The 25,716-nt window shown below is 38.5% G+C and overlaps 1 protein-coding gene across 1 annotated transcript in view; it reads left to right on the top strand.

The window, feature by feature from the left end:
* RBMS3 (RNA binding motif single stranded interacting protein 3) overlaps window positions 1–25,716 on the top strand; it is a 705,920-nt gene that overhangs the window by 79,213 nt on the left and 600,991 nt on the right. The window contains exon 2 of the mRNA XM_036406615.2: window positions 25,619–25,687. Coding sequence (XP_036262508.2) covers window positions 25,619–25,687 — 69 coding nt within the window. The remainder of the gene's footprint in view (window positions 1–25,618; window positions 25,688–25,716) is intronic.

A 25,716-nucleotide genomic window follows, 5' to 3' on the forward strand; every position in this document is an offset into this window, starting at 1 on the left:
CCTGAAAAACGTAGATTAAGGCATGGTCAATGGTAGATTGCTTATTTCTAAGCACTTGGGAAGCAGAGCTGGACAGCACTGCAGGGAGTTCTGCATGCAGAAATGGTCAAAAGGCAAACAAAAGACTTGCTTCAGTAGCTTTCTTACTGTCCCTGGAACTTGGATTTTTTTTCTCAAACTGGATTGAACCTTTTGGGTTTTACATTTTCATGAAACTGAAATTGTTTTAAAGGACAATCAGTTCCTGCAGGTAATAACTTTAATATTCCTTTAATTTCTTCAACACATCAAGAAAGGAACTAATAGATGCCTGAAAATATGACTGACTTCTGCCTCTGAATTTCTGTGCATTTCAAAAATATTTTCTTTTTCTATTAATTTTAGTTTTGTGTCGTTCTATATTACCAAGACATATGACAGTAAGAAGAAATACAAGTCAGTTTTTCAGAATTGTTTTTATATATTCATTTTAGTTATAATACAGTTCAGAAGAGGACTGCTGGGATGATGTTTCTCTTCGGTTCCTGTTTGTGTTAGATCTGCTGGCTTACCAATATAAGTTGAATGCTTGCCTTCCCAGAAAGGGCCAGAAGATTGTTGAGGTTGTTGGATTGCAGTATCAGATGTTCTCAGATGAAGGGACATTTTTCTAATTCCCATCTATTGACACAAGAGAATGGTCAAAGCAGTGTGGCCAGCAGGGCAAGGGAGAGGATTCTGCCTCTCCACTTTCCTGAGAGCCTCCCTGGAGCACTGCATCCAGCTCTGGGGCTCCCAGCATGAGAAGAATGTGGACCTGCTGGGGCAAGTCCAGAGGAGGCCCACCAAGGTGATCAGAGGGCTGGAGCATCTCTCCTAAGATGGAGCTGGGGTTGTCCAGCCTGGAGAAGAGGAAGCTTTGGAGACCTTAGAGAACCTTTTGGTACCTTAAGGGGCCTGGAGAGAGACTTTTTACAAGGGCATGTGTTGATAGGTTGAGGGGAAATGGCTGAAAGAGGGTAGGTTTAGATTAGATATTAGGAAGAAATTCTTTACTGTGGTGAGGCTTGAAACAGGCTGCCCAGAGAATCTGTGGATGTCCCATCCATGGAAGTGTTCAAGGTCAGGTTGGACAGGGCTTTGAGCAACCTGGGCTAGTGGAAGGTGTCCCTGACCATGACAGGAGGGTGGGAATCAGGTGATATTTAAGGTCCCTTCAAACTCAAACCACGCTACGAAGCTATGAGTTTACGACACTGGAGTGGTTACCTGATAAACAGGACTTCTTGTATTTCCCATTTTCAGGATTTTTGGAGAATATTTCAGTGCTATAAGAGTGACTGACCCTACATTGCCAGTGAGGCATGGCAAGTGTTTGCACCTGCCCATGTTCAGCAAAGCAGTTAAGTGCATTCTTAAATTAAAATATGTGAGTAAAGTTAAGTATGTGCTTCACTGCTTTGTAAAAAGCTATGGCTGTCTCAGTCTTGGCCAGTGAAGACTAATTTTCTGACATCTGGGCAAGCTGCAAAGGCCTGTCCAGCTGGGAGTTGCCATCTCTCATTTCTGCTGTGATTCAGACGTGTCTGCAAGAGGTCAATGTGGCTGAGGGACTGCAGATTGCAGATTTTCTAGCAGTGCCTGCATTTTCTCCATTATACCTGGCACAAACAATCAAATAAATGCAAACCAGAGAAGCAAAATAAATCAGACAGAAGCCTCAGAGGTAAATGAAGAACCTTTGTTTTCCATTTAAAACAGCTGGAAGCAGTAGTCTGTATGCCAGACCTTGGATCTCTTGAAAATGACTTATTCTCAGCATAATTTGCCACCTACATTAGACTGAATGAAAATCCATCAGCAAAAAGCTTCCAGATAGAGACTCTGCAACACTTGGATTTAGTTCCAAATTTCAAAGGTCATTTAGAAAATCCAGGTCAGGATACAGAGTTGAATTTCAAATGTCCCTGAAGTTCATGTTTGTTCAGACCTAAGCCTAAAGATCTGAACCAACATGATAATGCAGATTTAAAACCTGAGCTTGTAGGTTTATGCAGAATCATTTATACAAACCCTTGGTTACTTTTTTTCTCTATGGTATTATTTACCACACACAAGGGCATGTAAAATAACTACTTAATAATTATGAACTGCTAAAACCCCTCATTACGCATTGAAAATGTGTGAGTGCAAATTCTCTAAACGATGTGGAAGTTGGACTGTTGGGAACATTCAGCTTGTACATTACCAAAGTGTAGGCTACTCTCTAGTACATTTGTCTGATATACAAGACAATTTCATCTCAGCTTGGATGAGATACAGAAGTGTAGGCTCTGTGGAATATGAAGTGGGCTTCGTGGAGCAGAGGGAAATTCATGTTATGTTCAATGTGCCTAGTAAATAATGAGATATTAAATTATAATGTGTTCCAGGAGTTTTCAACTGTATTTTCTCTTTAATAATTTCATTACTCAGAGTCTTTGTTTCTGACTTGTGTCTTTCATTAGTTTTTTCAGACTTGAGTATGTGTGTGGAGAGCTCTGGGTCCCTGTGGCACCTTTGCTGTATTGATCCCTCAAACAAGAAGGAGATTTGTCCATAGCAGAATCACTTTTTGTTTCCTGAGCTACAGATTTCTGCTATGGGCATGGGCTTTTGGGCAAGCCCATGAGGACAGGCTTCACCCACAGCAGCCACCACCATGTGTAGCCGAAGCTCCCTTGGACTGTATCCCACTTCCATGGCCCTGTACTCTGAGTGGGCAGATATGAGGCCTTTTCCAGAGAGACTGGCAGCAGAAGTGACCTGGTGGGACTGCAGGGGTGGGAGCAATGCAAAGGGCTCTTGTAGCCTTATGTGAGCAAGCAATGTCCTGCTCCCTGTTCCTGTCCCTTGGCATCGCTGCCTGAGCATTGGACCAGCAAAGCAGGATTGGTGCCTTCAAACAGATGGGCCTGAGCACAGTCTGAGCCAAGGGAAGCATATATGTGAGTCACTTGTGGATGTTAAGGGCAGGATTCCCATTCAATGTTCTCATCATTGCAGCAGGTATTAGGGTCCAAACATTTAAACAGTGGAAGTGACTTGAGCTTATTAAAAATGCATGCTGGATAACTAAATTCCTCTAAGTGAGAAGGGGAAAGAAGCTTCTGCAGGTATGCTCACCAAGCAGCAGAGGATTTAGGGATGTGCACTCTGGTTTGTACCAGAATGAGTCAAAGAAGCCCTGGTGTGTGAATTTGTGACCAAATTTGCCACAGGAAAGCAAATAGGCATCTAATGCATGGTCTTAGTGAAATTCAATAACAGATTTTTCAGGTATTTCCCTTTAATTAGCAGGTGCTAAAGTGTCCGTTACATGAAAGCAAAAAAAGTGCTTTAATTATATTTCCATAAACAAGGTCCTGATTTCTTGGACTGAAGCCTCAGGGAACATTACAATGTGGCAATTGGTATGGGCTGGTGTACTGGTTGTTTTGTTTGACCTTTTGCTGTTCAGAGGAGCCTAAAGGTGTTTGATCCCTGGTTGCCCATAACTTTCTTATGTTTCTTTGAAAATCTCCTCTTTAATGTTTACTATAAAATAAAACCTGTTGACATTGGCTATGTTTATGGTACCAGTCTGCAAGAGCTCTCCTTTCTGTGCTTCACAGTCTGGACACACAAAGAATTTGTCCAAATATGGGAACTTACTTAACTCACTGAGTAACCTGCCAGATTATTGGTGAGAGCACTTACTTGGGGGCAGTTATTTCATTTCCATGCACATGCCACTTTTATTTTTCTTAGTGTGAGTGAACAGGCCAGCACACAGGTATAGTTGTCAAAGCCAAAACTGGAACAATTTAATCAAGTGTAAATAAAAAGCCAGGAAATCTTTGCAGTCTTGTATTTTAGTGTGGGTCCAGGGTTGCCTCCAAATAAACTTATATAATGGCAGTGAGAATGCAGAAAGGTTGCAGAGATCCCTCTCCAAAACTGGAAATTTTGGATCACGTGCTGGATGAGTGCTGTGATGCACAGTGGTGTTGTCTTTAACATTAATATATAGGCACACATACACTGTCATTAGGAAAATGTGCCCATAGAAGGCACTCAGAAAAATGTAACTGTGCTTATGACTTATGCAGGATCAATAAAGTTCATTGTTGTGCAGTTCAAATGGCTCCCTTTGGTGCAGCTCTCTTTACAGCAGCTTTGAACAATAAAGCCACAATAAAGCCCTTGTTGGGGGGTTCTGAGAAACGATAATGAATTTTCAAAGATGCTCATATTTAGTGTTATATATATATATATATATATGTACATTTATATAAATATAAATATATATATGTACATTTATATAAATATGTACACACACATACATACATATACATATATATATATACTTGCATATGTGTATGTATATATATATGTGGAAACGTTTTATAAATAATAGAAAGCCAGCAGAGGAAATATGAAATGTGTTTTAATTTGGTTACTGTAATGCAGGGTGCTGTCAAATAAATATGCACCTTTATTTCAGAAGATCTGTATTGCTTTGCTTTGGTAAAAAAAAATATGCAGTACTGATCTGAAAAGTAACTTGATACTTGAAAATATAACCTAGAACTAGCAAAAGGAGTAAAGGAAAACACGTTGGCCTGCCAACCTCTTAGCTTAGCACCTGACTCAAAGATGCCCTACATTTAAAACATTTATTTTTTTAAAATGCAGACTCATGGCTTTATTTATAACATGACTATCTCCATGTCTTCCTTCAGATTTTATTCCTTTTGTGGACAACTCCTAGCTGTACTCTTGCATACTATAAGCTGGCTTGAATCTTTCACAAAAAGTGCACTCAAAACCTAATTGTATGAGTTTATCTGGGAGGCAGTGGTGTCAGTCTTTTAGAGGTAAAGACTCTTCTGTTTGGCAGAGGTTTTTTACTGCATTTGTTGTCTGTTCTGCACCCCAAATCTGCAGTCTGGTGTCAGACAGTGTGTGCCATGTTCATCCTGGGTCGATGACCTGTATCATCCAGATTCAGTGTCCTGCTTGCATGGCCCTGCATCTTCTGCAGAGAACAGAGAGGGAGTTTCCCCAAGAACTGCTGTTGATGGATGGGCTGGACAACTGTCAGTACCTTTTCCTTGGCACATCAAACACAGCATGTGCTGGGCTGTGAGTTCTATGAGGCAGTATTACAGTCACCCTTGCCCGCAGTTCAGTTGCGTGGATGACAAATTCTCTCTGAACACTTCATGCTGCAATACTCCATCCTTTTTCAGTATGGCAGGAAGTCAAATCTGTATGTGCTTACCTCTAAATACAAATGGATACAAATAATAGGTGAATATTTTCATTTGATATTCTGTTCAGTGAAAGAATCAGTCAATTGATTAACCTATTATTCAGTCCATTATTCATGTGACCATGAAGTCACAATTATTTAGGAAACTTTGATAAATTTTAAATCTGTTCCTGGCTTAAGACTATCTATTAAACTATATAAAAAGAAGCAATTAGTCACTTTACCTTTTAAGAATTTTTATTGAAGTTCACACAAAGATCTATTTCTGTTTTGAAAAGACTACAACCATGTGCCATTGTGTTTGTCTCTCTTAGGTCTATTATTTCCTGTACTGTTTTCATTTAATTCTATAAAATTGCTGAAAGCTGTGAGTACTCAACACCTTCCCAAAGTGGGCTACTTCAGTTTCATCGCCTAAGTTTGCATTTAGGCATTTGCTTTAGGTAGAAGTGTTTTGATATGCTGGGCAGTGGTTTCTGGCAGGAATGCTAATCTTTGAAATGCCACCACTGAGGTTTCAGTCTTTCAGGGCTACCCCTTGTGGTAATGAAAGAGCCTGTGTTTCAATAATCCTATCATCTCTGCTGGCTGGAGTTTTAACTCCTGGTACGGCCACTAAAGTCTAACAGGTCAAAAAGGCCAGATGAAATGAATTTCACTGTTTTGCTAGACTGGCAGGTGATTGATAGTTCTATAACTTATACTCATTAGCAAAATAAAGTCAAGCATCAAAAGCACACTAAGGTAGTCACACAAGCAAGGTAATGCACTCGGCGATTTTTGCAAGTCTTTCCATGAGTTGTTATGAAAGCCAGGTCTCTACAACAGACTTTACTGAAGGTAAGTATGTGTGAGAATTTCTAGAGCATTTTGAGCTATAGTTGCAATAATGAAGGTTGATAGCGGCAATGAAAGAAATGGACAAATGCAAGCCCTAAATCCTTGTAGCGTGGAAACATCACTGCTGACAAAAAGCATTTTAAAAATGAGGAAATCTGTAATATATCCAAGGGTGCAAGATAGTTACTATTCAGTGAGCATCACATTAATGCAGAAACAGCATCATCACTCGTAGGCTAAGAGCCAGTTATGACTGTGGAGCTACTCACCAGCGTGCTCCGACTGACAACATTGCTAGGCCAGGATCTCTGCAATAATGGCAATAACAAAAGTTGAGGCAGTCAAAATATATTGAGAAATGCAATCAGCAAACACCATCCCTGTGTTTTAGATCAGCATGAGGAAAAAAATAATAATCAGTGCCCAATGTCAGAGTTCAGAGTGGGTGGAAATCATTGTTAAATCTGGCTGTCTACAAGTCATAGGAGTCATCCATATAGAGTCACCAAGGATTGCTTTGATTGTTTTAACTTCTACTGAAAGGAAATTTGGGTCAACTGTTGAAAATGTGAGCTGGTGTAGATGAGTTGATGCTAGAAGTTTTTTGTTTGGTAAGGACAAATTCATAAAAAAAGCACACCCTTTTATTATGATGATGCAAAAACATGAGAATGAAGCTGTGGTATGTTTAAACTTTTTTTTTCTCAGTGGCAGGAAATATGCTCTGCTCCTCCTGAAACTGGTGTAACTGCAGCTGAAATATGGTTTTTGGTAAATGGGCTTAAGAGTAGACAGCCTGGATAGACCCCAGAGGAGAGTAACAGGAAAAGAGGATTAGAAAACCTGCTTATGGAAATCAGGTAAAGGAACTGATTTGTCTAATTTAGCAAAAAGAGGCCTGAGGGGAAACTTCATCTTCCAAAACATATATGAATGATGGGAAGGAACAGTGAGCAATTGTGGCACTGGGACACTCATTCAGGCCTCCGCATTAGAGGTTTTAAAAAAAGTGGTTAAAGGAAGCTCTGCCAGGGTAGTCTAGAAGGGCTTGATCCCAGCTTATAATGCAAAGAATAGGGCCAAAAATGCTTTGGAGTTATTTTCCAATTTTTTTTTTTTTTACAACCTTAGAAAGCATAAGGAAAAGGCTATTCAAGACACAAACTCCACATTTCAGGCTGTACCAATGAAAGGAGTCCACGTGTGTTGAGTCTCAGGCCCTGCACAAGTCAGCCCTGATGTGCCATTGTATTTTTTGAATGACCATATCATAGATGCTGCAACAGCTGTTACTGACTTTCAGAAAAGTGTCTCTGAAGTCTGCATAAATGAGGGACAGTAAAGAAACAAGACAAGAAAAATATTAACTGCTCAGAAATACCTTTGAAGTAAGGGACAACAAAAAGTTTTAAGGACAGTGTAGTACAACGCAACATGAGTAGAAATGAAGAGAACAACATGGATCATTTAATCAAGAAGGTCAAACAGTTGGTTAAGCTGCAGTAAAGGATTCTACCAGCTCAACTATTAATGCTTTAAGACTTTGACTGTTCAGGAATTACTATTACTTCACTTGCTTTACATGTACAGTAGAAAGATATGATAAACATTCAGAAACTTGAGAAAACTTCAGATGAAGCTCATATCACTGGGGAAATGGTTGTGAGAACAAGATGGCTGATAAATTATGGAACTCTTCTGTAAAGTAGGGAAATAGGAAAAAAATCCCACAGTATAATGTGAAATGCAGCATTAAAACCAAAATGTCAAAGAATAGAGATGCAAAAAGTGATAGCAATTAACAAAGTAAGCAACTATGACTGTTACACTTCTGATGACGGGCAAACTCTTCCACATTGATATATAAACCAAAATGAAAGAAATGGCAGTGCTGCAGCCTGGACTTTGACATGGAAAATTAACCCAGCAACTCATTTTTCACACAAGGTTTAATCATCAAGAGAACATCAAACAGCTTCAAAAAAACCTTCATACTTTTTCTGAAATCACGTGACAGATTTCTTTACAAATAACTCTGAAACATCTTGATGTATCACAGTGTACCTGTAAAAATATTGAGGTGCTAAATCAGTGTAATCTTGAGCAAATGATTGGATAATAGATAAATGTCAAGCATTGTGGCATTATCTCACCTCTGGCATTTGACTGGCCATTAAAAGAAAAAGTAGGTGGATACAGCACAAGTACCATATGACTCAGAAACTCACTGGATTCAGATTTTGCTGGTTACAGAAGTCCTTGAAATGGCAAAAAAAGCCCCAAAATCCCCCCACACATTCAAGACAGCATTGTAAATATGAGCTGGTTATCCATCAGGTGTGAGTAGCCAACAGATATTGCAGCAAGAACCCCCCAGATCCCAGCTCACATGTTATCTTAGGAGGCAGAGCATACAAATGCTAATGCACATCCTTTGCAATAGATTATGGGTCAGTACAGATGTATAAAAGGATCTGCTGTCAAATAGCCAGAATGTGCCTCCACTTGAAAGGCAATTGATTTTCAAGGGTCTACAAGTGGAAGGCTAACTGACAAATCTTCAGCTCAGAAGTTACTTCGGATAGATAGAGTGCCTTAAAAATATGAGGCATTAAGTGGAATTAATTTATAACAAATACAGGAATTCATCAGAGTTTTCAGATAATTGTGCTTTATCATTAATGCTATTCAGCAAGGAAAATGGGAAATATTTGCTGGGAGTTGTGAATCAAAGCAGAGCATCAGCTGTGACAGCTCTGCCATGGGGCAGTTGGAGGAGCACAAGAAAAAGGCCTACAGAAAGAATGTTTCTAATTGAACTTTATGCAGTGTGGGAAATAGTGCAATATTTAACAATTCTGGGAATATGTAGAAAGCTGTCCAAATTAAAAAAAAAAAAAAAAACAAAAAACCTGTCAAGGCCTCATTCTGGCCTGAAGCTACTTTGGATGGTACAGGAAAGAATCATGCAGGAGTTTTAGAATCTCTTGTGTTTCTACAGTCCTCGCAGCTGTAAGAGGTTTGTGTATGGAATGGAAGTATTTCATCACTGAATAATATATTACAGAGGGTAACTAGCTGTTATTGTTCATTTAAGAAAATATTTTCAAAAGGCACTGTGTGCCAAAATTGCAAGAATAAATATATTGAATTGTAAAAAAAGATATTAATAATTGCTTCCTGGAGATGAGCATTCTAGGTTTCAATTTGTAGCTACAAAGCAGTGACACTTTCAGTGCACTCAGAAAATTGTACATTGTCTATTGAATTGAAGACTGAAAATGGATATGGGTGTTCAATTTTTATCTCCACACAACTGTTGAAGAGTTAGGTAAAACGACTTAGTTTGACATGACTCCGGAAGGAAAATACTGATCAAAAATGATTACTTACAAACAAAACAAAAGTCACACACATTCCCCCAAACTGCTCAAATGTGTTCAGCACAGTCTTTCTATAAGCTAGCAGAATTACTCAAATATTCTTAAAAAGGAGTAGAAAACTGAGCAGAAGCTTTAAATCAGTACAGTCTGGGCAATCACAGACTCCCTTATCACTTCCAAAAATGACTTGCTTGGAGTAAATTGAAGAGCTTTGATAGTTCAGATAGCTGTACAATTCTCATGTTCAGAGTGGTGATCACCTTCAAATTTAAGCACTTAATTTAAGAGCTTCAGTAATTTTAAATTGCTGTGTTTCACTGAGTGGCAGGCAGAGACTCAAGTGCTACAGTATTTTAAAAATCTTTGGGTGTTCTGCTTAATATTTTTCTTTCAGGGAATCCAGAGAGGATTGCTATAGTCAAGCATGGAAAATGGAATGGATTTCAAGATTGCTGTAGAAAAGCAGGAGACTGTGCCTTTTAAAAAGCAGAGCAAAGGAGTTCTTCTCCTCTGGGGAGCGTACAGCTCTGAAGCCTGCGCTTGCCCTTTTCTGTGAACTGTTTGACCAGTCCTTGTGTGGGCTGCTGCAGGAGGTAGAGAGAGAGGTAATGACGTTTACATGGGCATCAAGAGACTTCTCTGTCTATTTGCTCTCCTGAAAGAACCTGCCCAGGTTAGGTTTGTTTCCATTAGGCATTTCTGCTTAACACTACTTGCACAGAAGCAGATAGGAATGAGAGTTTACTGCTGTTTGAATGCTTTCCCACTTGTGGATTCAGATGTTTTTACCTAGCTGTGGGTTTCTTCATTTGTTATTTCGGTTTTACTAGGCTTCAGTTTGATGTCACGATAAATCCTTCCTGTGTGCTTTTAACTAGCCTGGTACAACATTTACCAAATAAATACTTTGCTGAAGACTGAGCTGAAGACTGTAAGTGGTTGCCATGAACTTTGTCTCAGCAGCTAGGAGAGGTGCAGATGATACCACAAAAACCCTCATAGCCCCATATCCCCATCAGATGTGGGGAGCAGGATTTTGGAGTGTTGGGAAAAAGACTTCAGAGCTGGTTATTCAGGCTTGCCTGGGAAGAGGTGCAGCTCTTTGGAGCAGGAAGGTGGCACTGCAGCCTCCTGCAGCCTGGCTCACCACGTGTACTGCTCTTCAGGCTGGAAGGGAACAGGGCAGGGAGCCACAAACTACAGCCTCCAGAAAACTTGCAAATGAAATGTCAAGAATTAAATATTACCTGAAGAGCCTAGGAGAGATTCATTGGAGCTGATACCTTGTGACCTCTCATTTAGCGGGACAAGACCAAAATTAGTCTCCTGTGAGGTAAATGTAAAGAATATCTTTCCCTTCCAGAAAATTACAATCCAGCTCAAAGACATTTTATTATTCAGGGTGCCACTTTAAATGCTAATCACTATTTGCAGGCTCATTGCAGCTTCACACTGGCTTCTTCAAAGGAATGAAGGGGTATTTCACATTCACCTACCAGTGAAATTTGAAAATCCCAGCTCCAAGGCACAAGGGGCACAAGCCAAATGGAGTGAATTTGTCAGCCATTATTTGGGACAGAGTTAGGTTGCTTCCTTGTTTTTATTTAAGGAAAATCAGTAATCTTTGCCTTGTCTCTGAACTTACACTGGCTTCCTCTAATTTTTCAAAATGAATGTCTATCTCATTGCAAATGTTCACTTCTTGTGTTCTTTATCTGTTAATAAACTTGCATGTGTTCATTTACCAGTTCAAATTCTTTATACTGAAAGTTGCTGTCCATAGAAGAGTTCTTACTGCTCCAGTTATTTACTTTCTGAGTCCTGGAAGGACTCAGTAAGCTGTTATTACAGCTTGTCACTGAATGAACTAAATTGTGTAAGAATATGATATTAACTTTTGTAAGCAGTATCAGACAGTTAGGTTACAGTTCACTTTTGATGCCACTCCAGTAATACTGAAGGGCAGTGTGCTTACCTGACAAGCCCTCTCACTAGCCTGGACCTGAAGGCAATGGAAAGACTTGCATGTGTGAAAAGACCATTATTTTTATATAAAGGAGGCTTATACTGCGTTCTGCAAAAACGATTTCTTAGATTTTTTTCAAGTCCATTAGCCTTGCCTGTTACAAGAAATATGCTGCAGCTATCTTGTCCAGCAGCCTTTTAATTTTAGCATCTTTTTTTGAGTTTTCCAATAAGTCACATCAGGTGCACAGCTGTCACCTCTGTACACCCACAGCTGGAAGGAATACTTGGGGTTTTCCCAGGGATGTGATTTTGTCATGGAAACTGCACTCCTTACCAGTAAAATTGTGAACATTTTAATTTTTCTCATGGGAAAAAGTAGAATAAAATTAATTCCAAAGCTGAAAATGTTGAATGGCATTCCCAGACTCACCAGTGGCTTATATAACGGGATCTGTCACTTCAGAAAATTCATAACCCAATCTCTCTGCATAGTACAGGCAGCCTTATGATTTAATGGCCTAAGAAAATTCAAGAATGCCAATGTGGACACCCCTGTGTTTCACCGCAGGAAAGAATTACAGCACAGTTCTTTGGAATTCTATTGTGCAAGAACTAGCAATAGCATAAAAAATGCTGGTATTCAACTAATATGCCTTTCTTTTACACTGTGTCTCAATTGAATGAAGGAAAAATACCCAAACAAAGCTGTGTTTTGATTATTAAAAAATCATGGTTATGTTTGACATTGAAATAATTTCCATTGAAATAATTTTAGTAAGTGTATACTACCAAATCACAGAAAATACTATTCCTATAAATAAAGATAGCAGCATGAGAGGTGGCTGAGTCAGTGTGAAGAATAACAGGGGTTTATTGGCAAAAGAGTGATATTTTGAATACTCATAATTTATTTACTCAGTCTGTCTTAAAATTTCAGCCCATCAATTATACATGAAACTGAATACCATAGCATAGGAGGGGACTAAAAGGCAAGTATTCATTTCCAGCTCTAATGTCTCAGTCTTTAAAAAAGACCTACTCCTTAGCATAGTGGTAAGACAGATGGATAAGTGTTGGTAGATATGAGATTTATAGTTTGGCATTATTTAACTGCTCCGTAATTTGCTTGTACTAGCACCCTCGAGACACATTTTTTCAGAAAGTCTGATTTTTCTGCATTTATTCTAGTAATGGTATACTGAGAGTTGTTAAGGAAATTAAAGTCCCATTTCAGGCCTCAGTTCAGCAAAGCATTTAAGTAATTCTTAACTTAAAGTACATCTTAAACCAAATCCTATTTAACAAAGGGGAAAAAAAGGCCCACAAGCCTTCAGAGAGACTTCTTCACATGGTTAAAGTTAAGAGCATGGGATGTTTCTTAAAGTGAACTTAGAAATACTGTTTCAGAGACTGAAGAGGCCTGTGGAAAGGGACGTGATACATGAAATTACCTGTTGTCCACAAAGCCTTTATTATGTGGTGAAGGAGGAAGGAAACACGATTCAAATTTTTGATAAGAATATAGAATGAATGGGACTTATCATGCTTTGAGGCAAGATAAAAAAAACCCAAAGGTGTTTTGCAAGGAAAAGAGCAATCTTGCAGTCACAAACTTATTGAGCATTTAGGTGTGTTCTCCTGAGACATCCTGACATTGAAGGCTTTGCTGAAAAGCTAGAAAAAAGAGCTTTTCTAATGAATGGAGAGACTTCTATCAAACTGGCAGCAAAATGCCTTGTATCTTTCTATCTTAGGACCATCTTTTAGTAGAATTGTCTCTGCTCACTGCTTCCTGTTCTGGAGAACTTTAGTGGGCTATATTGAGAGTTAATGTCTGTTCTGTCTGGTACAGTTCCAGGTCCTGGTAAAAGTCTTGAAAAATGTGGATAGATAAGTATTAGATTTGGTCTTGTGGAGCATCATATGTATTTCTAGGTCTCCTCAGAAGATTCTATGATACAACTTTCAGTTTTCAAAGTAAAACACCAATAAAAAATATTTATGTCTACCTCACCTCCCCAGTAAATTGGAAACTGTTATTTACAGTCATTAGCCCAAATACAGTTACTTCATACAGGTGGTCTTCCTTATGAAAATTCTAAGATATTCACCAGGAAAATACCTGGTAGTCTTGTGTTTTGCCACCTGGTGTGATGCAAGATAAAAATCCACAATTTCACCCGTGAAGACACTCAGATGACAAATAGCAAGGAAAAGAAAAAATTACTTTCTGTCTAAGTAAGCTGTTTTCTAGTTGTTCATGAATGAAATTAAAAATAGCCATCAAGTATAAAGCACCAATCATGATGACAAAGACTTTTTTCCACTCACTAGTTTAGATCATTAGGGACATCAAAACCTATCTAAACCCCAAGTTTTTTTAGAGGAAAAAAGGCAATTTTATCATGTTTAATGAAAAGTCCCCTGTGACAGAAATTCAGTGCTGCAAAATGTGTTATTCTTCCATATGACAGCACAAAACATGACATAGGGAAAGTTCAGACTCAATAGATTTCTTAATTAATTGTGTGTCTATATTTCAGCATATGATTTGAAGTTATAGCAGGCCTACAGAAATGGAATAAATGGGTCTGTTGTGAGTCTAAAACACCACACATTAATATTTAGCTAATGACAAAAAATGCTTTTCTTTATGTGATAGCAAATTGTTATTAAGCAGAAGAAAGTTAATATGCTAATATTGCAGTGCACAGTTAATTTCACCACATTCTTATTTTAACTTCAAGACCAGAACTTCTGTGTACCTTTTATTAAGTTTGTCTGAAGAGGGCAGCCTTTCCTAATACACGTGGAATTTTCTTAATTTGACAAGGTTACTGTATGCTGAACAAATTGACAAAGGACAAGCTTGCAATCTGAAGTTTGCCTCATTATTGCCTGTGTTTTCATTGAAGTTTCTCTCCATGTATATTTATCAACCAACTGCAAAGGATATTATTATTTTAAATATTTGACCCCTCTGGTAAAATACAGTCCAATTTCACTTGCTCTCAATGCTAAATGAAGGAAGACTTTCTGTGATATTTCTGGAGAGAAATTTTAGGAGAATGTTATTAGGAAGTTTCCGGAAATATGGGTGTTGTTTATTCTTTCTGAAGTCTAAAAATAAGTGTTATTCACATGCATTTTTAAATGCTAAGACTGCATGTGACTAGAGCAGGAAAATATCTGTCCCTTTGTGCTGACAGTCCTCCTAATCTTTCATGATTTTCATGCTGAACTCCTCTCCAGGCTTCAAAAAAAGCATTAGCCTCAAAGTAGACAGTGATGTTACATTTTCTTTTATTTTATAGTTTAATGATAAGGAAACATTAGAAAAAAAAATCTTACAGCAAATTCATGCGTTACCATGTTAGCAGGAAAAGATGAATGGCTACTCTGCATTTAGCAATTAGTGTGATAGATTTAAGGGCTCTTAGAAGAATTTATTGCTCTGGTGTGCCTCGATCACAGAGCAGGGAGGGGCATTTGAGGAAGCTGGGGTGATAAATTTTTGCAGTTACTGCTGCTCTATCCACTATGTTGCATCTCCCCTCTTGCAGTGGCAGCCAGGTCTGAAATCCTGTCTCACCTTCTGTGGTGTTGGGGTTTAGATTGCACGACAGGAGAAGGAATGCTCCTGGACACAGGGAGTGAGCACAGGGGCTTGGAACAGGGAGCACCTGACAGCTGCTGCTGGTAGAAGAGGAAGGTAGGTGGAGACAATAGGTGTAGGATTTCACAGCATTTACATTAAAAAGCATGACTAGAATCCTATAAAACCGTGCTTGACTAGAATCCCTATAAAAACCGTGTTCAACACATCACTTGTGCAGTAAGAGTGGTGGTGTGAATCCTGTGCAGAACAGTCAGCTAAGTAGTTCTCTCTAGAAATACCTACAACAAAATGAGATCACTTCATGTACCCAGGAGCTCAGTAAGTTTGCTGTGGTGGTTGGCAGCTAGCAAACTCTGTGCCACATCCCAGCCACAGCAGCCGTCACCCATGCCAGTTATATTGTGCTTGCACTGACTACAGTCAAACTGCACTACAATGTCACCTCTTCCATTCCTCAGCTTTTCTCACCTGGTGATTAGGCAATACCTGTGCCAATCTAGTCAAGAGATCTCTTTTTTTAATTTGGTGACTTTTTAGAGTCTTTTGTACAAAGAAATTTCTCCTTCTGTCATTAGGTTCAAAGCAGCAAATAATTGAATTTATTCCTCCCATGAACTTCTACTATTATTTAAAGCCATCAGCTGTCTAGGCTACCAAGCTCATTGCAACCTCATTGCCTGACAGAAAGCTTGCTCAAGATCTTATCATTACAAGGCTATTTACCTGGTTTTACAATCCTTGAATATCATTCATGTTCACTGATCTAAACCCACCACTTTTTCTGACCTTGTCTTTCCTGCAGCAGTCACTTACTCAGAAGTCGAGGCAGATTGCTTCAGTGCCTTCCAACCAATGACTGGACTGATCTGAAAAGTGTGGGGCTTCTTCATCTTCCCACTTTAGCATTGGATTGCTATGAAACAGAGCAGAAATTTCATTGTATCTCTACTTGAAAAGCATCCAATTTCCTACATAACAGTCTCATACTTGTGCTGTGATGTTCCAAGACGTCAGATACTCTCCTTACAGGCCAAGGACCCACTATTGCTAAATCCTCTAAGAAATTGCACTTTAATTGTCTTTATATCAGCATTTTTCCTGGAGACAATGCCTAACTAGAAGTGATTGCTTGTTTTCATTTTTTGTGACTAATCTTGAAATGGAACTCTTTGCCAGATACCAATGTCTGCCATCACTCACTTTTTCCTGTGTTTAAAGAGTATGTGTCTGTAAAAGGTATGAAAGCTAGATTTTTGAGGTTGAAATGGGAAGAAACATGAAAACAACTCCTACATTTCCAATACATCCTGGTTTTGAAATTGGAAATGTGACTTTCTCTTTCTGCTCTTAGGAAATATTATCAAAATTAGCTTGTAAAAAATTTGACTAAGCTTATTGCATCCAAGTCCTAATAATTTAGCAGGAATTGCCAGCATTTTTCCTGACTGTCTAATTACCTTTAAAAATCTGATTCTTCTGGGAATGACTTCTTTATCTAGAAAATAACCATTTGTTGTTCACTTTCATCTCTCACCATTAAAGAGATCGTTATAGTACCTCCTCCACCTTTCTATGATTGCATTGTTTGCAAATAAAGATTTTTATTTTTGTATTTTACTGAACCTTCATGATTCATGTCCTTGCCTCCCAGTACTGAAACACATGTAAAATATTCTGATTATTACATCTACTGTATGCCATATTTTACTTTAATTTCTGCATTGTTGTCTTTTGCATTGTCTTATCAAGGCTATTCTCTGTTCTGGCTTTATTATAACCTTCAATATAAGGATAAATATGAATTCTTATTTTCTTTGGTGAACATTAATCAAAAAAGGAAAGGTTCCCCCATGCCTTTATGAGAGCATCCATTGTCTTTATATTTGCATTTGTTCTAATGTTTTTTGATACTCTCTATAGTGCATGTCTGATAGTTTCCTACTCAGTACCAGTTTTCAGTGTGGTCACTTTGTTATCTTTTAATACCTCAGATCCAGTATTAATCAAAGATTCTGGGTCACTTTTCATATTTCTTGTCTGCTATTAAAATGGAACAGATAATCTTTCTCAGATTAGCTGCTCAAATAGAACAGTTCTCATTACAATCAATTTATTTTATCTTCTTGGTGTTATTCCTTTATCTCAAATCAACATAGACCTGTTAATTCCATTTTTACAGGCCTGTGCAAGCTTCTGAAGAAACCTCAGTCTTTTGGTCCCACAAAAACTAATCCCCTTTTGCTCTCTGCCATAGCCAAGACTCTCTGTGTCATAGAATCATAGAACCACAGAATATCCTGAGTTGGAAGGACCCACAAGGATCATCAAGTCCAACTCCTGGCTCTGCACAGAACCATCCCCAAGAGTGCCACCAGGTGCCTGAGAGAATTGTCCAAACACTTCTTGAACCCTGTCAGGCTTGGTGCTGTGACCACTTCCCCTATATCTCCTCGTGCCCCAGCTTTTCATTTACTCAGGAAAATGGTGAGAGTCTAAAGGACATAAAAGATGTCAAATGTTCCAAGTTCTTCTGAGAACGCATCTTATACTTCCTTGAGCATTCTTTCAACAGGAGTGGGTGTTCTGGTACTGTGGTCTTCCCTGGCTCATCATTTAGCTCACTGATTGTTGATAATAGAACATTGCTTAACATGATACTACACTTAGTTCTTATCTCACAATCTTTTTTTCCACAAAAGCAGCTGCTTTAGAAACCACTTTGCGACTGAATTTTCTCTCATATGGCTGTGTTGTGCACCCCTACTTTCTCCATAGTGTTTGGGGGAATTCTTGACCTCAAACTATTGAATGTCTCTATGTTTTTCTTTTTTTTTTTTTTCCCCAGCTGATTTCTCCTTTTATCTAATTACATGTTTCTATGTCTTGTGACTTTCTTACGATTTCTTAATTGCACATTTAATGGGGTAAGAATGCCAACTTTATGTCAACTCTGTCTGGAAGACCTGAAGGTTGTTCCTCAATCTCTTTGCAGCTTATCTTCAAACTCTTTCTGGCTTTGGAAGAAAGTGCTGGCTGCATAAGAAACCATGGTGTCTATAGCATCTGCACAGATAATTTCTTTCACCAGATAAAATTCCTAAGAAATATGTTATTGCTTCTCACCAACAGTAACAGTTGTTCAGCTTGTTTGTGATTTCAAGGATGCTGCACTTCATTTGGTTACTAAAAATCGGAAAGGAGAAGGAATTAGGGGTTACAGTATTGTTGGCTCGAGCTTGACCTGTCAGTTCTGCTAAGGTAGATGTGGTTTGAGATGGATTTCGAATACACAATTTCTAATATCAGTTCTTATTTGATTTGTGAGATATAAAAAGCCTGTGGACTTCATTACCATTGAAATACATAATTTGAAACTTAAAATACATTAATTATTACTTTTAACAATCAAGTAGGATATGGGAGGTCATGTAGGGAAGGTCTGGGGTTTTTTTAGCATAAAGCTCCTGGTTGGTAAGTATAAAGAGAGTTTGTGAAGATGTGATATTTTTATCTCTGGCTTTATCTAGAAGGTTTCCTCTTTTCCTTCTTTAATGTCTTTATTAAATAAGTAAAGAGGAGTGGACAAAGATAAAAATGAGAGGGAATCACAATGACAACCCATGCACCATGGTCCAGAGCCCATGTCAAATTGTTAGGTGTCAAGAATCCATGGATGGGGCTGCGTGATAGACATATACTACTTTTGGCAATTTCATCTCAAAAATTATGAGTCACTATGTTGATGGTCGTGACCAGACAGTGGATATGAAATGGGAGTACTTTGAGTGAGTGCCTGAGTTCCTATAAAAGTGTCTATTGAATGCATTTGCTTCATCAAAGCCCAAACCCACAGGTTCAGAGAGATGTACTTCTATGGTTGACAGCTCAGTCAATATCTCTCCTGCTCTGTCTCTTCCTGTCATAACATTGATTTCTGTAAACTAGAGGAAGTAATCCCTAATGACATTGTGTAACAGTGTTAAGGAAAGATTGTTTTCCCACTACACACTTTTTCATACACAACTTATAAATACATTTCATTACTTACAAACTTTACCTCTTGCAACTCTGTTACATTTTATGTTCTGCCGTTCTATCCAGATTGGCTGATTTCTTAATGTTTTCTTTCTGATTTTGCCCTTTTATGGAGCAACATACTTGGTGATTCCCCTGCATCATCTCTTCCTCACTGCAAAACAATGATGTCACTCTGACATATGCTATTCTCTCAGCTGCCAAGCAAGCTGAAGGATGCATCATGCACCCTTTGCATGGAGGAGAAGACCATGTTGTCATGTCACCTACCATACTTCCACTGCTGTCAACATCACTGCACTTCGCTTCGCGTCCTAACCCTGTGATCAGCAATGTTCGCTGTCGAGGGGTAAAAAATGCTGCATGGCTGTAATGAAATTACATTCCTGTTATTAACCTGATTATATAATCTTTTCCTGTCTTCTTTTTTTCTAACAAAAAAAAATCTGTAATTCATCACTCTGCAATTTTGTAGAGCTAGCATCACTAGGAAGCAGGCAGTTTTCCCGGAAGTTCTGGAGGATTTTTAACTTTTAGGGTTTTGAAGAAACCATGGATATTTAAAGTGCTTGGAATTTTTTTTAGTCTTATATTCAGAGCATGAATTTCCAGCATGGTATTGGTATTGTTGAAAAATGGGATGAGGTTTTGAAGGGAGCAAGGAATTGTGTGTATTTATTGCACAGAAGTGAAAATGGTTTCATGGGTGAGCAGCACATTTGTAATGAACAGGCTTTACTGGGGTTTGTCTCCCTGTGGAACCAGGTGTGATACCAGATTGGAAGCACAGAGCTACCCTTTCCACTGAGCTGACTTCTCTGATCCCTTGAGATGATGTTTGTGAGGAAGAGGCTGTAAAGGATTTAGTATTATCAAGTGTGTGAGGTCTTACCTCACACAGAGAATCAGCATGGCTTAAGGGGGTCTGGAGCCAGACCAGAGGCAGGTATGGATTGATATGTAGACATGAAGTCTGTGTTGTTTCATGAGATATTACTGGTTCAAATTTCAGACTCTATAATTCCTCTAAGCACCATTTTTGATCAGATAGTATCATATAAATTGTCACCATTTCTATTTACCTTGTACATAGGAATTAATAACTTGTCATTTTCTGTACTGAATTGTTGTGGGATACGCTCAACAAGTGAAAAGAAATAAAACTCAATACTTCAGAAACCAGCTCCCACTGCTGCACTCTGCTGCGGTTAATGTCAAAAGGACTTTGCTCATTATTCCTTCCTGGACAGTCATAAAGGATATTATAGTCCTTTATAGTATGAGAAGTTAAAACTTTATTTTTCACTCGTGTTTTCTTCATAAATTCCTGCTGTGAAAAAAAAAATAAACAAGTTAACCCAAAGGCCTGTGTCTCACAAGAAGCACCCCCTGAATATTGTTTCTTTTTAACATAACATTGCTGGTTCCTCTTTGCAAAAATCACAGATATATAAAACTCCATTAAAAAAAGAAAACAAACTTCAGAGAAAGAACTTCAGTGCCTTAACATCTTACAGAGTTGTCAGCTATCTCTATAGCTTTGTTCAGGAAATGACTTTTTTTTAATTTAAGAGAAAATCAGGAAAATTCCATAGCAAATTCAAGAAAAAAAGAATTCTAGATATTGGACAGTGCATAATATATTCTCAATTTCATATCCATCTATACATAAGCAACTGGACTCTATATTCTTTAAAGAAGCGGCATCTTTTGTAAACCAGATGAACGAGAGACCAGCTGAATGCCATCAAGGTTTTAGGCCAGAAAGCCAAAGAGCCCAGGAATTGGTGGTTCATGTAACTGCAATTGTATTCTCAGAGTACTACAGGTATAAGTGTAAGTAGATTTTCTTCGAAGAAAAATGGTTTTTGTATGATTAAGTATTTAGTATACGTTCAATTTCTTTTCATATTTTATTTTCTCTTTTTATAAAGAAAATAATTTTCTCCCCTTCTTGCCCAGCCAAAAATTTTTAAGTCCTGCAAGTCAAGACAGTGTTTCATGTCTTTACCAATGAGCTGCATTTTGGAGAGTAGCCCAGTTTGTGGGAGTTCACAAGGCAGTTCACAAGTACCCTGATTGCATAACAAATTCGCTACCATAATAACCCTTTGAAAGGTGGAAGAGGACAAATTGCTTAGGTCCCTTGGTAGCAAGGAGAACAGGGACTGTGGGTAGATTTAATTTCACCTAACATTAGCCATCCCCAGTTAGATGTCTCAATTAAACTGCCTGCTTAGCCTTTCTCTCCAGTGAGTGGATAGAAAGAGACAGGTACTTCCAGACAGTAAATCATCCCATCTCAGGATACTTTTACAGACTAATGAGATGAATTGCCATGCTCATCACAAGACTTTGTAAGTTTATTTGGGTGTAGAACAAGTTATAAACGTTGTCTTGGTTATCAGAATATATACTCCTTTTTTTGCTTTTAGAAATAATGTCAGAGTAATGACACTTGTAATTCTGGGCTCTGCCTTTTTTTCATAAATTTGAAATGTGGCTTTATGTTGGAGCTCTCCTTGACTGACTGAAGAATTATTTAGGGACTGTATATGTTCTTGGCTTGTATTGCATGCAGTCGCTGCATGCAATAAGCTCATGGAGGAGCTTGTGCAGCCTTATCCCAAGAATGAAATAGTAATATGTGTTTCCCTGAACTCTTCTGTTGAGCCATACTCCATTGTATTGATTTCCATGTATTCTTTTAAAAGTTCTTTTTCCTGGCTTCTTGCTATGTTATTTACTGTGTTCAGTAGTAGGAATCTTCTGAGAAAACAGTTTTCTTGTGAACTGCATATAAAAAAAAGCATCTTTGCACATATACTGCATCATTTGCTCTTCTTTTATCTGTGCCACTTCAGGAGAGTGAGAAGTACTTTTTTTTCTTGGTCTCACTAGGATTTGGAGGCAGTCTGATGTTTCATCAGCATTCCTCACATTCAGGCTCAGGTTTGGCTAAGTGCTTGAAGCATTGCACCTGAATATACATCAGATTTTTCTCCCCTCACACTGACTGCTGCCCGGGCAGCAGTGTGCAGACCACCAGTTTCCCTCTCCATTTTTCACACAACTTCCATCTCACTTACAAAGCTCACACATCCAGTTTCCAGTCTTACTGCCTTTGGAAGTACAGTCTACTCTGAGTCTTAAACTTTTCTAAAATTTTCAGCAAAACTTTGTGGTCTTTTAAAACAACAGGTGCTCACCTGCAGCTCAGTGAGTTTGACCTCTGTTCACAGGTGGAGGGAATGAGGGAAGGGCCAGGACATAAGGAACAGCTTGGACAGCAGGTAATTAGGGCAGTCAGTCTTAATTAGTTTTTAATAGTTGGGGAGGAGCTTTTGTATCTGCATATGGCTGAGAGGCAGCTTAGGGAGTAGGAATGAGCTGGGGAAGCAGAATAGAAGTAAAGGTAGCTAAGAGTGGGACTTGCTAGAGGCTCTGGAGGTGTTGATGGCTGTTTGCTTTAGGTTGTTTCAGTGATGCTGTTAGGGAGCTCTGCAGGACCAGGGAGGAAGTTTATGTCCAGGGCTTGTGCTAAAGTGCTAATTGTGCCAGAGGGAGCATTCTTAAATATCCTGTGTTTGTGCTCCTTCTTTCTCAAAAGGAGGAGTGATGTGGGAGGTGATTTTAACTGAAGAAAGGGATATGGTTTAAAGGGCTGAATGCAGCCTGTGTTCTCCCTGGTAAAATAGCTTGTGAAAATGCAACACCTTGAGGTCTTTGAGGTGTAAGCTGCATGCAAAAGCTGTTCATCCAGCAGATAATATGGTCTGGCTTATGGCCTAAGCTGCTAGATATCAAGAGACATATTCTTAGAGGTAGGTGGGTGTCTAATTTCTACTGGTTGCAGCAAAATAGGGGTGGAGGTGTGTGCATTGGGAGTTTGCTTGTGCATAGTTTTTTCACTTGCTTTAAATATTTTAACCATTGACATGAGCAGGGTTTGTGATCTGACCTTCGGATTTTTTCCTGTTGCCCTTTAGAACCGGGACAGAAGCTTGGATGAAAATTTCTTCTAGGTATTTCAGAATCTACTCGGAATAGTCTAATACAAAAGCTTCTGTGTGTGAGCAGTGCAAACCTTTGCTCTATAACCTGGTAGTCTGGTTGCCTTGGAACATGCAAGTGAGCCTGCTTCTTGGTCTGTGAATGGAGAAGGGGGGGAAAAAAATCTTGGAAGGATAGGGAAAGTAAAAGTCTTTTATACTACTATTTGCAGTTTTTTAAAAATGCCATCTTAATCATATTGGAAGATGAAAGTCATCTAATAAGTACTTCTGAAGTGCTAGTATTTTCTTTTTTGTAATATTAAAAAAAAGAAAAATCATCTTTTGTCCTTGTCTTGGGAAGTATTTGTTTGCTGGATGTTTGTCCTGGAAAGGATTTGCCTGTTTCTCTGTAATATTGCAGTACTGTTTCTCTGTGGAATATTTATCTTTCGGATGTCCTTGAAACTGAGACAGAAAAGTTCAAAAGAGTGATTGCTGTGGAGGAAATGTACCTACTAAAGGTATTGCAGTGAGTAATGAAACCCCAGACTGGTATTTATGAGTTTAGACAGGAGGAAGATGCAGCTTTATTGGATGATACTGAAGGCAGACATCATTACATATATATTAATTAAGAAAGGTGTGTGGTGCTTGTGGAAAGGGATCTTGCTGGAAAACGATTTCCAGGTGCTTCTAGAAAAAACTCCAGCTATCCCATTATTCAACTTGTTGTTCAGAGATTGGCTGGTCATTCTTCTGAAGCAGATGGAGATAGTTTTTCACAAAGCTGAGACCGGCATTGTGTGCACTTTGTCTTTTCTGAAGTTTCCATCAAAAAAAAGTGTTGTTCTGTTACATGGTGTATCTGTTCATTAAAAATACCCATCCTTTTAAGGGTGTCTAGGAGAAGATAAATACACTATACAGTAATGCTAATAATTAAATTTGTAAAATTACTGCTTTTTGATAGACTAACACACAAATACAATTCCAGCAGTGGCTGTTTCTCATTAGTTAGAATGACATGCCAGCTTTAGAATATGTAATGATGTATAAGCCCTGGTGGTTATAATTGGCATAGAAATGTACTATATCCTTGGGTGTTAAAAGCCATAAGCTATTTATTTTCATACTTACAAAGACTGTACTACATTGTGGTATAAATCTCACATGGTTGTCACAAATGCATTTTTTTTTAGTAATTTATGTCCATATGGTTCAAATATGAATCTGTCCCCCTTATTAGCATCCTGCTGGTGACAAAATGTACTGATAAATTAGTATCGTATGTCTGGAAAGCCTGTTTGAATTCAGATCTCATGCAAAAGAAACTTAAACCCACCTGGTCTTCCTGATATAAGTAGCCGTGTTGTCATGCAGATTTTGTAATACATGAGCTTACTCAGTATAGTAGTGATATGCTTGCAAGATACTTGGTTATTTGCTGTGGTATCCAGTGTGTTTATTTGGTTGTTTTTCTTTCTTTTTTTAAGCACCACATTCACATAAGTAAGGAGTGGATTTGAAGCTCTTCTATTACACCAGAATCTAGCTTAAACTGGGTGTAGATGGTGTTGAAGTTGATGATATAAAATAATTTTGAAACCCGAGATAATGTGTAACAAAATAATTGATGGAGTTGTATTAGATGCCATAATGCATTGATTCTTCTTCAGTATCAAAGGCAGTTTGATTGTAAAGTCTCTATGTGACACACATGATATGGATGTGAAAGTATGGGTTTTTTTCTTAGGGCTTTGGAGGAAAAAAATAGAGAAATGGGTGAAAGAAATGTAGTGATAAATCCTAAGGGCTGTTTTTCTTAAAAAGAATGTTGGTATATAAATAATCCATTACGTATTCCAAAAATATTAAAAAATGAAACTTAGGTAAGGTGAAGTGATTCTGAAAGAATAAGTATTTTTTGACACCCTCCTTTCAATCTTCCAGTCCATAAGAAACACCATGTGTCACTGTTTTCCACTTGAACAGTGAGCCATTGACCCCAGCTGAGTGTGACCTTGTTGCCAGTTCTTTATCTGCTGGCTGATCTGTCTGTCAAATCTGTGTGTCTCCAGTTTAGAGCCAAGGCTCTGGTGTGGGACAGTGTCAGAGGCTTTTCACAAGTCCAGAGAGGTGATGTCAGTTGCTCTTCCTTTACAGCACGTTTGCTTAATCTGAGTAAATTCTCTGCCTGATGGGTTCGTAGCCTCAGTTTAGGTATGGGTTTAGCATTTAAATATGCAGTCTAGGGGACAAAGTACAGATTGAAGTGAATATTGAGGTCCTGAGCTTCGAGGCTGAAAAGGGCATTGGTTGCAAATTCATCAAGCTTCCATCTATGTGATTTTTGTGCAACTGTCTCATATTTGTGGTTTCTGGGTCTCTTGTTTAGGGTTTTGGTGTTTTGTTTTTTACTATAGGTATTTACATGGTTGAGATTGGCGAAGTTGCCTGTGTGTATGACGGAGAATATTTGACGTGTCCTTCTTTTCTTTTGCAGAGACCTACAGCCAACAAGACTTCTGGTGCTCCTTCCTACAGCAGATGGTCCAGTTCACAGCCCCATCAGGTAATATGCCCTTGTCAAAAAGGATATGA

Source organism: Molothrus ater, chromosome 1 (assembly GCF_012460135.2).
Source record: "Molothrus ater isolate BHLD 08-10-18 breed brown headed cowbird chromosome 1, BPBGC_Mater_1.1, whole genome shotgun sequence".
Classification (NCBI taxonomy): domain Eukaryota; kingdom Metazoa; phylum Chordata; class Aves; order Passeriformes; family Icteridae; genus Molothrus; species Molothrus ater.